Source organism: Drosophila montana, unplaced genomic scaffold (genome assembly GCF_035044405.1).
Source record: "Drosophila montana isolate Dmon_TW-CO22-7 unplaced genomic scaffold, ASM3504440v1 contig_3013_1, whole genome shotgun sequence".
NCBI classification, from domain to species: domain Eukaryota; kingdom Metazoa; phylum Arthropoda; class Insecta; order Diptera; family Drosophilidae; genus Drosophila; species Drosophila montana.
This window is the reverse complement of record NW_026997889.1, coordinates 475,411-490,566: the sequence shown is the minus strand read 5'-3', so window position 1 is coordinate 490,566 and position 15,156 is coordinate 475,411. Positions and strand designations below refer to the sequence as shown.

Below are 15,156 nucleotides of genomic sequence, written 5' to 3'. Positions count from 1 at the left end.
TGTGGTAAGCTTTTTCCCATAGGTAAGCAAAGAGCTTTTGACGCCAGACACGAGTGCCAAAAGCTTTAACGTGTCGTAACAAAAAAAGGGAAACTGGCCTTTAGATACACTTACAAAATAATAACAGTTGCTTCAACATAGATAATAACATTGAACTCACACGATTTGTTGTATATACAATAAGTTCATTGGTATATTTGTCATAAAGAGAGAGATACTAGACTCAACTGCTCGCTGTTTGCTCCTCTGCCGCATCGGGCGGCAGTTCAATTTTCACCGCTGCCAAAGCCTCACGTATCCAGCTGGGTATTGGATCGCACCCAAAATGACGCGCCATAAAATCACGAACGAATTGTGGGAACTCATCGCGTTGCACAGCCTCCCGCATGGAGCGCATCAGACGCAGCTGATAGGCCACATTGTGGACGCTGAGCAGCGAGCAGGAGACGGGCTCGTTTGTGGCAATGTGATGCAGGTAGGAGCGTGTGTAGCGCCGGCAGGTGCTGCACTCGCACGCCTTGTCAATGGGCTGCATGTCGTGCTTGTACTTCTGCTGCTTCAGGTTTATCTGGCCACTGTCCACCAGGGCGCAGCCAAAGCGGGCTGTGCGCGTGGGAAAAACACAGTCGAACATATCGATGCCCAGTGCCACACAGACGACCAGATCGGCGGCAAAGCCCACGCCCATTAGATAACGCGGCTTATCGCGCGGCAGTCGGTCCGTGCACACGTGCACCATGCGCCAAAAGTCATGCTTGCTCTCACCGCCGCTTAGTCCGCCAACGGCAAAGCCGCGCACCTGACGCTCCATCAGGGCGCCCACGCAGCGCTCGCGCAACGGTACATCCAGGCCGCCCTGGACAATCGGAAAGAGGGATTGATCATCGTCGCGGGCATGCGCCTCAATGCAGCGATCCACCCAGCGTATGGTGCGCTCCATGGCCTCCTCGACGCGCGGACCTGTCGTTGTCGTCTTCACCACATCGTCCAGCTGCATCATTATGTCCGCCCCAATGGCATTCTGTATCTGCATGGAGTGCTCCGGCGTCAGCATGCACTCGCTGTTGTCGAACGGCGAGCGAAAGTTGACGCCGCGCTCATCAATCTCGGCCAGCTGCAGCAGCGAGACCATCTGAAAGCCACCCGAGTCCGTCAGTATGGCCCGTGGCCAGCCCATGAAATTGTGCAGCCCACCGGCGAGTTTCAGCGTCTCAATGCCGGGTCGCAGACCCAGATGATAGGTGTTGCCCAACAGAATTTGGCAGTCCAGCTCGATCAACTGATCCGGCAGCACGCCTTTCAAAGTGCCCTGTGTGCCCACGGGCATAAATACTGGTGTACGCACTTCACTGTGCCTAAAGACAAACAATAAACATTTAGTAAATATACAAAGTAGACTCCTTTTAAAAATATACCTCAGGGTCATAAGACCGGCGCGCGCCTTGGACACGGAGCACTCGGCCACAACCTTGTAGGTTAACGGTGGTATCTTGCTAGAACTCATTTGGCACACGCTTGTTTTATATATAATAATGCAATAATTAATAATATACTTAAAACACGTGCAACACAAAACGTAAACAAAACGTTAACACAGATAAGTGTGACCGTGTTGCAAACACCAAAATACGCACGCTAAAAATACCAACTGCTTAGCGGGTTTTGCAAATTAAATTCATCGCTTTTTATCGATCACTTTTCACTTTTGCGCACAAAACTGACTTAAATTTAATATATTAAATTATATATATTTATTATATACAACGATTATTACACTAAACGTATTTCAGCTAAGTTATGCGATTGGTATGACATGTAACGTAATGAAAATTGAGGTAAACAATTTGTATGCATAATTCAAATGATATCATCAAATCAAACCTAATTGTTATAACCCAATAATTAACCAATTAAATTCAAGCATTCTCATAGCGTGATTTCATCATTTTCTTAATGTACGTTTTGTAATCGTCACCAGGCGCCAGAGTGCTACTCTTGTTGCCCAGGCCCACATTGTTCGAGCGCGCCTCGGCCTGTAAAATGGAAGATTATTGTAGTTGATAAATTCAATTTTTTTTCTGACATACCTCAATGATCTGTGTGCGTCCCTGGTTCTTGCGCCCCAGACCCTGACCCTCCGACCAGCCCATTTTCTGCAGCAGACGGTTCCCCACATTATTTGAGCTGATGGGCATGGCGGGCGCAGCACCGCCATCCTTCTGTCGTTTCTGCATATTTTTTATCTCATGTTCGAAGCGCTCACGACTGCGATTTGGCGGCGGCGGATCGCCCTCACCATACTTAAGTCGTCGCTCCTTGGCACGGTCACGGTAGCTGTTGGTTGAGTTTGTTAATAAATGAAATATGTATGATATCTTATTTTAAGACTTACGATAGGCCTGCGCCCGCTGCGTCTTCGCTGCTGCCGCCGGCACCGCGGTCCATGTTGAGCTTAGCCAAGTTCTCCTTATGTAAATTGGACATTTTTAAATGCTTCTGTAGTATATCATGTGATTGAAAGGCACGTTTGCACAGCAGACAGGTTAGTTTCTGGAAGTCTACGTAGTCCATTTCATCGACAGGTCCGCCGTTGCCGGCCCCGCCACCAGCGCCGCCATTGTCCTCATCGGAATCGGAGCCGCCGCCGTAGGCATTTACCAATTTATTAATTGGTGCAGCGGCTGGCGTAGGCACATAGTCGCCCAGCTTGCCACGTTCTTTCTTTTCGAGTATAGAGAAACCCACATCTGCATAGGCGCCAGCCGCAGCACGTGATGTGCTCGGCCCCTCGCCGGGATCACCGCGTCCAGGTAATATGGGCTGCGGCGTGGCCACCACAGTATAGTCTTTTTTCTGATTTAATTGTTTGGCCCACTTTTCCATATCCTTGACGATTTTCTTGGCCACCTTGACCTTATCATGCTTATTGTTGTCCTTATCTTTGCCCTTCTCCTTCTTAGCCGCCTCCTCATCCTTTTCAGCGTGCGATTCCTGGGCCAGTGACTCCGCCAGTGCGGCTTGCGTTGATGCCGGTGTCGCCAGTATGTACGTGCTCCGCCGCTGATCCCAGTACAAATAGGCGCCCGTCTCATTGTTGTAATAGTACTGCGAGTGCGCATCGTAATACAAGCCCGTGCTGGGATCGTAATAGTAGCCAGAGGTTTCATCATATTGATAGCGAGATACATCGGGCGTAGCTTTAGTAAAAGATTATTAAATTAGCCAAATAAGCAAGGTGCATTTACTTAAAAGAGATTTGCCCACTCACGATAGGTTTTGCCATCATTGCCCCTGGGCGCAACCACATTCTGTGCCGCAAACGTTGCCTTCACCGCAGCAGCTGCATGTGCTGCTGCTGCTGCCGCCGCTGTGGCTGTCGTCTCTATGCTGTTAATCTTCTTCTGCTTCCGTTGTATGGCCGATAGGGCCACAGCAGCGCCAGAGTTGGCCTCAGTCACTTGAGCGTCACCGCCGCTAAGCAGCTGTCCGCCGCCCTTCTTGATCTCAGCCAAATAATAATCAGTGTAATACTGCACATAATGGGCATGCTCGGCCGGCGTGGATGCATAAAGCGAGGCACTGTACTCGGCCAGGCGCGGCACATCGGCTAGCGTATATACACCGCCCGCTTCCGAAGGTGGTACAGCGGCCAAAGCACCGCTATGAATGCTGCCTTCTTGCGTGTCCTTTGGCAATATCTGGCGATTCTCAGTGTCCATGCAGTAGCTGATGCAGACTGTAATGAAGAGATTCAAGAAATTACGAGAATAAGAGTTATGCTTTTGTTTTCAACTCACCATCACGATCATCGATCCGGAGCGGTGGATCCAGAGTGGTTAGCGCATTGTGCACATCCATCGAGTCGACAAGCGTCTCAAAGTTCAGATAACAAATGCCGCGTGACGTTTGGGTCAGCGTATCGCGACTGATGAGCACCTTATTAATGGTTTTGGCCAATTTGGGCAGCACCTTCTGCAGAGCAGTTAGCACACTCTCCTCGTTGGTCAGCGCGTCCAGATTGCGCAGCATGATCTCTGCATTGAATTGTGAGAAGTGGTTGGGGAAAGCATTTCAATTAAAAAATGTTTTCCAAAAACACCGCAACGTATCAATTTTTGGCAATAAAGTTGATATTTGTTATTTATGTATACTTTTTGTAAGAATTGGGCTAACTTCGTCGATGCCCTCGCCGCCGCCAGAGAAGATGCTTTCGCTTTCCGCGCGAGATGCCATGCACATGAAACAGGAGAAACGACGCTTGAAATTGTAGACGCCACACTGTAAGAGGGAGGAAAAGAGTTTATTAATTAACACTTTTAATATGGTTCAATGACACTTGCTTAAAGCATGCAACTAATAAGTTAGCTTTAATGTGCTTTATAAAGTTTGTTCAAATTTTTGTAATATAAAGCTATGCTTTCAACGCTCTTTTTTAATATTTTTGTATAATGTAGTTTTAAAGCTGTTGCTACTCCTGTTAGACAGCATCCTTTTTAGCATAGTTGAGCTTATTTAAATTTGGCCCAACTCTAGAGCTTAAATGTGACTATATTTTTGGCCGCTCAATGTCTACATCTGCTTTTTAGATCTTTAGGATCATGTGCTTTCATGTGCTTTCTGCTTCAGGCAAGTGTCATTTATGTATGTTTTACTAATCTTACCTTAACGCAATGCCAGTCGGTGATGCGCTTGTGGCTGTATTGCAGCGAAACGCGTTGATCGCCCAGCTTCAAAGTGCCCTGAATGAAAGAGGAAGAGAAAAGAGAAAATGGCATCGATTAGTGGACTGATCTTTGGGATAGCATAAGTTGCACAGAGTACACAGTCACCAGGTTGCTTCTGTGTCTTAAACGCGCAGTTGCCGTTGTTGTTTGCAGCCGTTGTTGCAGTTGCTGTTGTTGTTGTTGTTTTCGTTTCTCCATAGTAAACGCAATAAATTGAAATGTTTACATTAAGTTCAGTTGCCGCCAGGAACTCTCTCGTCATACAAAAAAAGTATATGAAATAAAAGACGGCAGAACAAACCAAAATGGCACGTTCTGAAAAAAGAATATGGGCTAGGAGAAATGGATCATATATGCCACTATATAATACAATACGAAGGTTTGCGATAACTTTGAACTTTTGCTGCTGTTGTTGCTCTGTCGATGGGCAAAATTGGGGAACTGAACTTAAGGCACATATTTCGCAATTATTGATGCCGAGCTTTGTTTTGTTTTGTTTTTGTTTAATAATTTTAAATTTTTGGTTTGCTTAGTTGGGTTTCTTGTTGTGATACCTGGGTTATATCCATCCAACGTGTTGCTTCCTCAACGGTATTAAACTCGACAAATGCGAAACCGCGTGATGCACCTAAATTTTAGATAGAAGCAGATACAAAATGGTTTTTGTCAAAAAAAGTAGTTTGTTTAATATTTTGGTAGCATTTTTGGGTATGTTTTGTTTATTTTTATTTTTTTGTTTTGTTGTCGGTTTTTTTATGGAAGGCCAAGTATATTCAATTTGGTTGCTGGTGCGAACTTTGCCGGACTACTGCCAAGTTAACACAAAAGTAATACTTACGCCCCGTTTATAGATATTTGTCTTACTGCATATAGTTAAGCTAAGTTATAGAAAAAGCTTCGATATTGTAACCCACCTGTAGGTCTTTTGCGTATAAGCCGTATAGAAGAAGGCTCCATATTCACTTGTATCAGTGCGCCCATTATCTGTAATAGCAAAAAGTTTAATTAATAGTTTTGCAATTCCGAAAAATAAGATTCAAAGGGTTTTTGGAAATCATACAAGAATGGAATATTTCGAAAGACAAACGGATAATAGAAAAAGGTGTAATAATTAGATTCGCTGGAATTGCAATGTGACAAAATCTTTCGAATTCCGAAAACCAAGATTTAAAAATATTTAAAAATTATACAAACAGAATGTTTCGTAAGAAAAAACGGAATAGCAAACAGCGCCAAAATCCACGTCCGTAAGGTGAAAGCGGACATGGCACAAGACTAAATCATAGTTGTTAAATATATTAAAAGCTTCTCTCCAGCAGAGCTGGTTTTTGCTAGCTAAATGTGGCTATTTTCATGTCAGCAAGAAACAATTGAAATTTAAAACGGATTTAGGCAATTGGTATCTCAATGATAAGAACTATCCACCCAGTTTTCCAATTTGTGGCCAAGAAAGGTCTCAGCATTTTTTAAAATTATTTTCAACATTAGCTGCTTTTTAAAGCGCCAGTTGGGCTACTCACGTCCGCCTCGGTGATGTGCTTTTTCAAACCAAATATAATAATTTGATTGAGAGCCTCGTTGCTGGTCCGGATGTGATTGCGACGATATTGGCTGTCGTCGCTCTCATCGCTGTCATAGCTGTCTTCATCGGAGGGATATCGTCTGTCGCGATCACGGCTGTTGCCGGGGACTGCGCTGCTGCCGTTTCCATTGTTGTGCGAGCGATAGTCGCGACTAAAGAAGTTGGAAGCTTATAAGAATTTGTATGAATATATAGGAACAGCGGAGGTTACCCGCGCTCCATGCCGCGCTCATAATCAGAGTTGCGTTCACGTGGCTCTCGATCGTAGTTTTTCCAGCGCTGGTCACGATCGCGATCACGCTCCCGATCCCGATCCCTATCACGTTCACGTTCACGTTCGCGCTCACTATCATAGTTATCGTCGCGACGACTGTGATAATTATTGGTGCGCGAATTGTTATAGCCGCTGTAGCTGCTGCCTCGATCCTCATTGTAATCATCGTTAATTAGATCGCGATACAGATCCTTGTCATCGCTGCCAGCATTGCGATGATGCATAGAGCGTTCGCGACTCCGCGAACGTGAATTTCGGCGCCTGTATCCAGCCTGGTCCCGGTTACGATCCCTGCAACGAGGCACATAAATAAATTAGCTAATTGTTACGGTCTATTTTTATATACAGGTGACTGCTGAAGCGTGTCTGTGTCTGTGTGACTAGATGTGCTTACCGAGAACGCGAACGGGAGCGACTGTAGCGTCTGTATTGGCTATTGCCGCTATTGTTGCCTCCGCCGCCAGCGCTGCCACCAGAAAAGCTGCGTCCATAGCGCGAATGCGAGTCCATGTTACGCCTACCTGAGGCCGAATTTGTTTTAAATCCAACAAAACGTGTGTTGTGCACAACTAGCTAGCAACAATTACCACGCAACTCACTCATTTAGCAAATCTCAAATAGAAACTTTCTCACTTGGTTTTAATTCCAAATTAACAATAGGCACACGCACAAAAAAATTGTGGAAAAAATCTCGGCCTGCTCTTGCCATTCACACAAAATGCCTGCTTTTGTGTTATCGATTTGAACAGGACCAAATACTAATTATTCGCAGCAAAGAAGAAGCTACGCAGCTTACCGCCCCAATTTGAAATTAAACTTAATATTAAGCTATGTTCAATATATAAATAAATTTTGCATCGCAATTATTATTACATCCATTTACCAAAAGATGCAAGAGGTAGTTTAATTCTATCGATATAAGCGCAAGACATACTGTTCCAAATTGAAATATTCTTGATCAGTGCTGCAAAACGCAATTTGTTTAACGATAAATCGTTAGTAACTCTGCAATCTGACTTATCGGTAGTGATACTGCAGGCGTGCTGGGGAAAAACCAACTTAATATAATTTTCATCAAAATAAAACGAGACATCCCCCGAAAGTAACGTCGAGCACAGAAACGTGTAAATAAGCTCCGCAGTTGTTAATAAAGTGCCAATGATGAAGAAAGTGTTATTAACGAAATCACAGCACGTTCGTGTGACTACACCAGATATAATGAAAAAAGCACCAAACGGTGCCACAACTCCGCCCATAATCAGTTCTTCGAGCGTGCGTGTTATGCACATGCCAACCAATGTAATCACTAACACATATATGCAGCGCAAATCCTTTCAGTCCATATACGAGGACATATTCAAGTTGCTTATGCGCCTGCCTGACAAGGCCCTGCAGCAGCGCGTAATTGACGCTATCAACGGTCGTAATGATAAGTCGGCTATCTTGAATCCTAATCAGTGTAAACAATGCTCTATAAATGAACAAAAACAAAAAGCCCTCAAAGTGAATGCGTCAACACAAACCGAAATAATAGAGACTAAAGAATTAGAAATTGCGAAACATATACAACCTGTGAAATCTGTTAAAAAAGAAGAATGCCGCGTCGAAACAAAATCAGCTGTTGTGAGCAGCTCAGGTAATGAGATCCCCACAGAAACGGCGAAGAAAGTGCCACGAAAACGCGGACGGAAACGGAATACATGTGTGCCGCAGGTGGTCAAGCGATCGACGGCCCAAATGGCGTTGCAGGAGCGCGAGGAGAAACAACTGACGCCGTTGCCGCCGCAAAAAAAGAAGAAAGTGGACAATTCCGTATGACGCAAACCATTAAGATAATCAGATACGCCTGTGCCTTTTTAATGATTCTGTTATTTCTATTATTTGTATAGGAGCCCAGCCCTTCTGCCAGCCCCATTCCCCAGGGAAGTCCCATGCAACGTCGAGATTCAGTCATGTCCAATCTATCCAATCTTAGTGACATCAATGTACTTGAGATGTGCAATCAAATGGATAATTACATCAACAATGACAATGAACGTACCATTTTATTGATGATGGAAAAAGAGTTCTTACGAGCTGAAGAAATGTCAGTGGAGGGTTTGCTGTACGTAAAGCTTCATATTTCACGAGTTCTAGCTTAAGCTAACTCATACTAAATGACGCATATGCAAAGAGTTTAAATTGACTTAGTTGTAATTAATGATTACCTTTTATTTTTCTTTTTGTCAGGCCCATACACGATGCAATGTTGGTTGGAGATGTTCAGTGCGTGCAGCGGCAAGTTTATGTGTGGACCAAGTTAAAGGGAAACAAGGATTTCAATGAAATACTCAGCGCCGATGGCGAGGATTGTCTGCAGCTGGCGCTAACCAATGACTGCGATCCTGAAATTGTTAGAGTCGTGCTAAATGCGGGTGTGTTGCCCAATCATATCTATGAGGACGCCAATACGGCTGTGCACATAGCCATTATTAATAATGTACAGTTGGAGTCACTGCGGGAGCTGATGCAGCGGATAGATCTTAACCTCCTGCTGCTAACCAACGACGATGGCTACACAGCGCTCCATATTGCTGTGCGGCACAATCGCTACAGAATGGCTGAGATTATATGCGACACCATCGATCAGAGAGAGTTGGGTGCACCTATCTATAGGCGTGCATCTGACGAAGTGAAGGAAACAAATGATGAGAAAACGTTTGCCAAATACTATGAGCGCGCCTGCGACAGATTGGAGCACAACAAGGAGAAGCTGCTGAGACGCCAGCTGAAGCACGAGATACTCAATGCCACCGAAGCGCGTGCGGGCAATGCAAGTTTGTTCTATGCCGTTGAAGGCGAGCTTGAACATTTATGTTATTTTCTCCTGGCTCATTTGGCCAATCCCGATGAGGAGAACCTCAGCGGGCATAGCCCTAAATCGTTTCATTATGAATATGCTCGTGTCTTGCGCATAAATTTAAAAGTCTCTCGTATTATGGATAAGGTTAATGGCATTTTAAATGGCAAAACTAGATGAAACCTAGCTAACGAACGAATTATTTATTATAAATAGCATAAAATTGTTCATTTTACTAATCCGAGTTTTGTTTCTAACCCCAACTTAAGTCCCAATTTGTTTGCTTAAGCTTCACCAAGTCTAGGGGTTGCATTGAGGGCGGCAAATTGGGTTTTGCTTTCTGTGGGTTCCTTTGCTTTTTTGAGGTTTTTCTCTTTAATTGAATCACTGGAAATAGTTTGAAAATGAGTAAATATAGAAATGTTACTTGGAAATTTATGATGCACCTATTTTCTCGAGCCGCTTCATTTGTTTATCAGTGTAATGCCGGAAATTGCAGAGGTTTTCAAACCTACAATAGCCAGCAAAGAAACGCTTGCAGGGCCGTTTATTGCGCTCCGCTGCCAATGTTTTGCGTGGATCTAAATATATACATATATATTATTTATTATGCATTTAAAAGCAAGCCATCGCTTACCCTCAAAGCGACGCATGTAGCTTCCCTTTGCAGCGGTGTGCGAAGCACCCGCATTGTGCAGCTTACGCACATTTAAGTCATTTTTCATAAAGCAGCAGCAGTAATCACAATAATAGCTTTTGCCACCCATTTACTTATAAAAAACAACTATAACCAACTTATTTTTTGTTGTTTACAAACAATTGAATTGGTTTAGGTGTGCAGTGTTGCCAGCCTGTTGTAAATGGAGCATATGTTTGTTGCACTTCCCAACACTATTTGTGAGCACTAATTAATAACAACAGCGAAAATGCTGCAAAACATTTGTTTGTATTAATTTAAATATATAGTTTTTAAGTAAAAGGTGAATCAGTAGTGCAATTATGTTTTTGCCCGAAACAGCTGTGTTCTGCATAACATTGCTAGTATATGGCGCCATACTATTGCTCTTAATTTACTATGTAAGTGACATATTTGCGATAACCGCCGGGAAAATAGGAAAATTTTAATGAAAATGATTTTGTATAACAGGTGCTAACGCTGGCCGATTTGGAGTGCGACTATTTGAATGCACAGGAATGCTGTCGTCGCCTCAACTTTTGGGTCATACCCAAATTTGGCTCACATGCGCTGCTCTGCGCCCTGCTGCTCATCTCCGGGTAGCTTCTATCAATTGTTGCTCAACTGATTTGTTAATTGTTTTTATTTTTAGTCATTGGGTGATGTTTCTGCTCAACTTACCCATGGTCGTGTGGCTATTCTATGAGCTGCACCGGCAACGTCGCGATAGCCTCGGCGTCTACGATCCCGTGGATATACACAGTCGCGGCCTGCTGAAGGTGCATTTAAGGAATTGCATGATTTATCTGGGCTTCTACTTTGTCATGTTCTTTGTAGGCCTCTATTGGTAAGTGTGTGATCTGTGTTTATATATATTCTCTTAGTTGTTATATGTGCTCCGTTTTTCGCAGCTTAATTTCATCGTTGATCAAGGGTGATCCCATCAAGCGCCACGAGGATGATGAAATTATCACGGGTTTCTAAAGCCTGTCAACTCAACGACGCAAGTGCTTCCAGAAAGAAAGACAAAACAGCGCACATGCGAAATATATATATATGTAACCTAGTCGCACAAAGCACAGTAATCCAAATTTCAAGACTTATAAGTGTCGTTCGCTCATTATCTCATTATCATTTTTCTATTTATTTCATAACTAGCATCTTCAGCCATTTAAGCGTATTCGAATAATATACATCACAAGTTAAATATATGTACAAAAACCAAGTTTTGCTGATCCCAACTTACTGCAGAAAATCGACAACCTCCTCCAGTTCACGTTGTCGTGCCTGTTTTTGTGCCCAACGCGCCTCGGCCGTCTTCACATTCACCACCCAACGGTCATGGGCCAGCTTTATGCCACAGACGGCGCCATCCAGTTTCTTCTTACTGCCACTCGCTGCAGACGTGGCTGCTGCAGTGGCTCCCTTGCCCATGTAGGTTTGTGCATCGGAACGCGGATGCCGACGCTTGGCCGGGCACAGTTTGCCGCCTTTGGGAAACGGTGGTTCGGACAGATACAGCTTCAGACAGCCCTGATGAAAGAGATGGCCGCAGTAGACACGCTCGACAAACGCATCCGCATGCTCGTCCAGCACCATAGACTCTGGCTGTGCCTGCAGCACAGTATTATTACAAATCGGACACAATTCCTGATGAAAATCCCGTGTAGCCTCCAGGCAAAACTTAAGCGTACGATAGAGACTACGCACGGGACGAAAGTGCGCCAGCTCCTCCTTGCTGAGACGCAGCGGTGGCTCAACGCATTGGCGTGCTATCTCCCGGGACTGTCCGTTCAGATAACGCACTAGGACAGTGGGCAGATTTGACTCCTGGCCACGTAGCTCCACGCACTGGTTGGGATAGGAGTCAGGAACAGCGGCTGTCACGCGATAGACGTAACGGCCGCCACGGGCAATTAATTCGACGCAACTTGTGCGCTGTCGCAGCTTTAGCTGGCTGGCAACATGTTGTGTGTTCACTTCGCTTTTTAGATCCATGCGCAGCTGCTTGATCTCGTCCAGGCACACGCACAGCGGATTGTCCAACAAGTATTGCTGGGCAAAGCCCAATACAAGCAAAGCTTGCGCCGTTCCCAAATGCTCCCTTGCATAGTCATCCATTAGACGTGTGAGCTCCGCGAGCAATTTGTCGGAATAAGCGCGACTCTTAAGCTCCACCAAAATGGCTGAGCTCTGTGGATAATCCTCGGGAAAGCGTAAACAAACGGTCATGATGCGATTGGGTCTATCCGGCAGCAGGTCGACACGCACTAGCGTAGCGCTGCAACTAATTATTTTGCTGCTGGCTATTTGTTTTTCACAATTTCCGCGAATGTCGACCAATTCGCGCTCGATGAAATCCATGGCGTATGGGACGTACAAAATATATCTTATGTCCAATAAGAAGTCAATTTTTAAAAAATTTCAAGCCAGGGCTGCTGCGTCAGTAACAAGAACTATCGATAACAGCCATCAAATAGCGACGAGATAGTCGCAAGCAATAGTTGCTACTGTCTGCATGTTATTTAACAAACATTTTTTATCCATAATAGTAAATGTTAAACATGTTTATAGCATTTGTTACATAGCTCGTGACTTATAGTGTCTTTATTTCCTCGCAGGCAACTTATGTTGCATAGCTAACAACAACTGCCGGAGACGAGTAGCCGTCAAGCTAGGGCTAGTGCTCCACTGTTAAAAACTATCGACAACAGCCATCAAATAGCGATGAGCAGGTTGCAACCGTTAGGTGCTACTTTTTACATGGTTTTCATATGTAATTATAGTTGTTAAGTAAATTTATAACGTTTGTCTGTTAAGAGTGTTAGTTAACTCTTGTCATAGTTTCCCCATTTCAGCAAAGTTAAAGTTTTTGTACAGCCAACACCGCTTGCCGGTGACAAGTAACAGTTACTCAGTTACGGTTACTCATTTAATGCGCATCTCTATAACCGCCACGTTTTGGTAAACGCCGACACAACGAAACGCTGACGAAATCCGCTGTGAAAATTAAGTAAAAAGCGTAAAAATGGTTTTGGATTTAGATTTGTTTCGCAGCGACAAGGGCGGCAATCCTGATGCGGTGCGCGATAATCAAAAGAAACGCTTCAAAGATGTCGCCCTGGTTGAGACAGTCATCGAAAAGGACACGGAATGGCGTCAGCGACGTCATCGCGCCGACAACCTGAACAAGGTGAAGAATGTCTGCAGCAAGGTAATTGGCGAGAAAATGAAGAAGAAGGAGCCTGTCGGTGCCGAGGGCGAGGAGGTGCCAGCCGCTGTCCGCACCGATCTGACGCAGGTCACAGCCGAAACGCTGCAGCCGCTGACGGTTAATCAAATCAAACAGCTGCGCTTACTCATCGACAACGCGATGACTGAGAACCAGAAAGCATTGGAGCTGGCCGAGCAAACACGTAACACGGCGCTGCGCGAGGTGGGCAATCATTTGCACGAATCTGTGCCCGTTTCCAACGACGAGGATGAAAATCGCGTAGAGCGCACCTTTGGCGATTGTCAGAAGCGCGGCAAATACTCGCATGTGGATCTCATTGTTATGATCGATGGCATGAACGCCGAGAAGGGCGCCGTGGTATCGGGTGGACGTGGCTACTTCCTAACGGGCGCAGCGGTGTTCCTGGAGCAGGCCCTAATACAACATGCTCTGCATCTGCTCTATGCACGTGACTATGTTCCGCTTTACACGCCCTTCTTTATGCGCAAAGAGGTAATGCAGGAAGTGGCCCAACTGTCGCAATTCGATGAGGAGCTCTACAAGGTTGTGGGCAAGGGCAGCGAACGTGCCGAGGAGAGCGGCACCGATGAGAAATACCTGATAGCCACCTCTGAGCAGCCCATTGCGGCCTATCATCGCGATGAGTGGCTGCCGGAGGCATCATTGCCCATCAAATATGCCGGCTTGTCCACTTGCTTCCGTCAGGAGGTGGGCTCACATGGACGCGATACGCGCGGCATTTTCCGTGTGCATCAGTTCGAGAAGGTCGAACAGTTTGTGTTGACCTCGCCACATGACAACAAATCCTGGGAAATGATGGACGAAATGATTGGCAATGCCGAGCAATTCTGTCAATCGCTGGGCATTCCTTACCGTGTGGTCAACATCGTGTCCGGTGCGCTCAACCATGCTGCCTCAAAGAAACTCGATCTGGAGGCCTGGTTTGGCGGCAGTGGCGCCTACAGAGAGCTGGTCTCCTGCTCCAATTGCCTGGACTATCAGGCCCGTCGTCTCCTCGTGCGCTATGGCCAAACAAAGAAGATGAACGCCGCCGTCGACTATGTGCACATGCTGAACGCCACAATGTGCGCGGCGACACGTGTCATTTGCGCCATACTCGAAACCCATCAGACTGAGACAGGCGTCAAGGTGCCCGAGCCTCTTAAGAAATTCATGCCGAGCAAGTATCAGGACGAGATTCCGTTTGTCAAGCCAGCACCAATCGATCTGGAACAGGCCGCCGCGGACAAGCAGAAGACGAAGAAAGAGAAGACCAAGAAGGATCCGGCTGCTGCCTAAATCCTGCCTAATCCACTAGCCACCCGCTCTCGCTTCACACTCAGCATAAACTAAGCTTTCAAGTCCAAAATTGTGTTATTACTCCTTATTGTATATTTATTGCATTTGTTGCAAACATTTTATAATTAAATCGGAGCAACTTGCGCTTCAAAATGCGAAATCATGGATGTATTCTGTTTTTTAATTATATAAGCAGAAGATTTAAAAAATATACATATTTAGGAAAATATGTATATATATTACGGATCCCTACTGTCGATTGGCAATTAATTGAATCTAAAATAGGGGGCTAACATCAAAGTTTTTGACAGAAAGACAACTCTGGAATGATGTCAATCTTTTTAATGATTTTTTTTTGAATATTTCGGTTATATTAATATTATATAGGATTGGCAATAGAAAATTCAAATTCAAAATCATCATGTTTTTTGTGAAAATCAGGGTCGGTTCAAAAATCGAAACACGTTTGATAATTTTTTTGGAATATCTCGGGTAAATATCAAATGATTTTGAAAAGAACTGTAGCC

At 44.9% G+C, this 15,156-nt stretch overlaps 7 protein-coding genes across 7 annotated transcripts; 3 read left to right on the top strand and 4 right to left on the bottom strand.

Moving 5' to 3' along the window:
* Positions 1–164: 164 nt before the first annotated feature.
* Tgt (tRNA-guanine transglycosylase) lies at positions 165–1,599 on the bottom strand. The gene is made up of 2 exons (XM_064685138.1): positions 1,416–1,599; positions 165–1,355 (listed from the first exon to the last, which is right to left on the bottom strand). The coding sequence occupies exons 1-2, from the start codon at positions 1,502–1,504 to the stop codon at positions 224–226; spliced, it is 1,221 nt and encodes a 406-aa protein (XP_064541208.1). The 5' UTR covers positions 1,505–1,599; the 3' UTR covers positions 165–223.
* A 128-nt stretch (positions 1,600–1,727) lies between these two features.
* Positions 1,728–7,201, bottom strand: LOC135430459 (RNA-binding protein 5-B-like). The gene is made up of 13 exons (XM_064685135.1): positions 7,180–7,201; positions 6,975–7,101; positions 6,518–6,871; positions 6,245–6,458; positions 5,639–5,708; positions 5,279–5,352; positions 4,662–4,739; positions 4,152–4,278; positions 3,798–4,034; positions 3,269–3,736; positions 2,393–3,197; positions 2,088–2,334; positions 1,728–2,033 (listed from the first exon to the last, which is right to left on the bottom strand). Exons 1-13 carry the CDS (start codon positions 7,181–7,183, stop codon positions 1,917–1,919), a joined length of 2,922 nt encoding a protein of 973 aa, XP_064541205.1. The 5' UTR covers positions 7,184–7,201; the 3' UTR covers positions 1,728–1,916.
* A 391-nt stretch (positions 7,202–7,592) lies between these two features.
* Positions 7,593–9,654, top strand: Charon (charon). Its single transcript, XM_064685136.1, has 3 exons — positions 7,593–8,392; positions 8,470–8,684; positions 8,810–9,654. Exons 1-3 carry the CDS (start codon positions 7,739–7,741, stop codon positions 9,597–9,599), a joined length of 1,659 nt encoding a protein of 552 aa, XP_064541206.1. The 5' UTR covers positions 7,593–7,738; the 3' UTR covers positions 9,600–9,654.
* Positions 9,556–10,246, bottom strand: LOC135430467 (zinc finger matrin-type protein 5). Its single transcript, XM_064685143.1, has 3 exons — positions 10,057–10,246; positions 9,866–10,000; positions 9,556–9,806 (listed from the first exon to the last, which is right to left on the bottom strand). Exons 1-3 carry the CDS (start codon positions 10,184–10,186, stop codon positions 9,673–9,675), a joined length of 399 nt encoding a protein of 132 aa, XP_064541213.1. The 5' UTR covers positions 10,187–10,246; the 3' UTR covers positions 9,556–9,672.
* Positions 10,247–10,308: 62 nt separating this feature from the next.
* cnir (cornichon-like protein) lies at positions 10,309–11,320 on the top strand. Its single transcript, XM_064685142.1, has 4 exons — positions 10,309–10,496; positions 10,567–10,694; positions 10,748–10,942; positions 11,007–11,320. Exons 1-4 carry the CDS (start codon positions 10,419–10,421, stop codon positions 11,077–11,079), a joined length of 474 nt encoding a protein of 157 aa, XP_064541212.1. The 5' UTR covers positions 10,309–10,418; the 3' UTR covers positions 11,080–11,320.
* On the bottom strand, positions 11,216–12,553 carry LOC135430463 (uncharacterized). Its single transcript, XM_064685139.1, has one exon. It carries the CDS (start codon positions 12,457–12,459, stop codon positions 11,338–11,340), a length of 1,122 nt encoding a protein of 373 aa, XP_064541209.1. The 5' UTR covers positions 12,460–12,553; the 3' UTR covers positions 11,216–11,337.
* Positions 12,554–13,026: 473 nt separating this feature from the next.
* SerRS (Seryl-tRNA synthetase) lies at positions 13,027–14,789 on the top strand. Its single transcript, XM_064685137.1, has one exon. The coding sequence runs from the start codon at positions 13,124–13,126 to the stop codon at positions 14,627–14,629; it is 1,506 nt and encodes a 501-aa protein (XP_064541207.1). The 5' UTR covers positions 13,027–13,123; the 3' UTR covers positions 14,630–14,789.
* Positions 14,790–15,156: the final 367 nt, after the last annotated feature.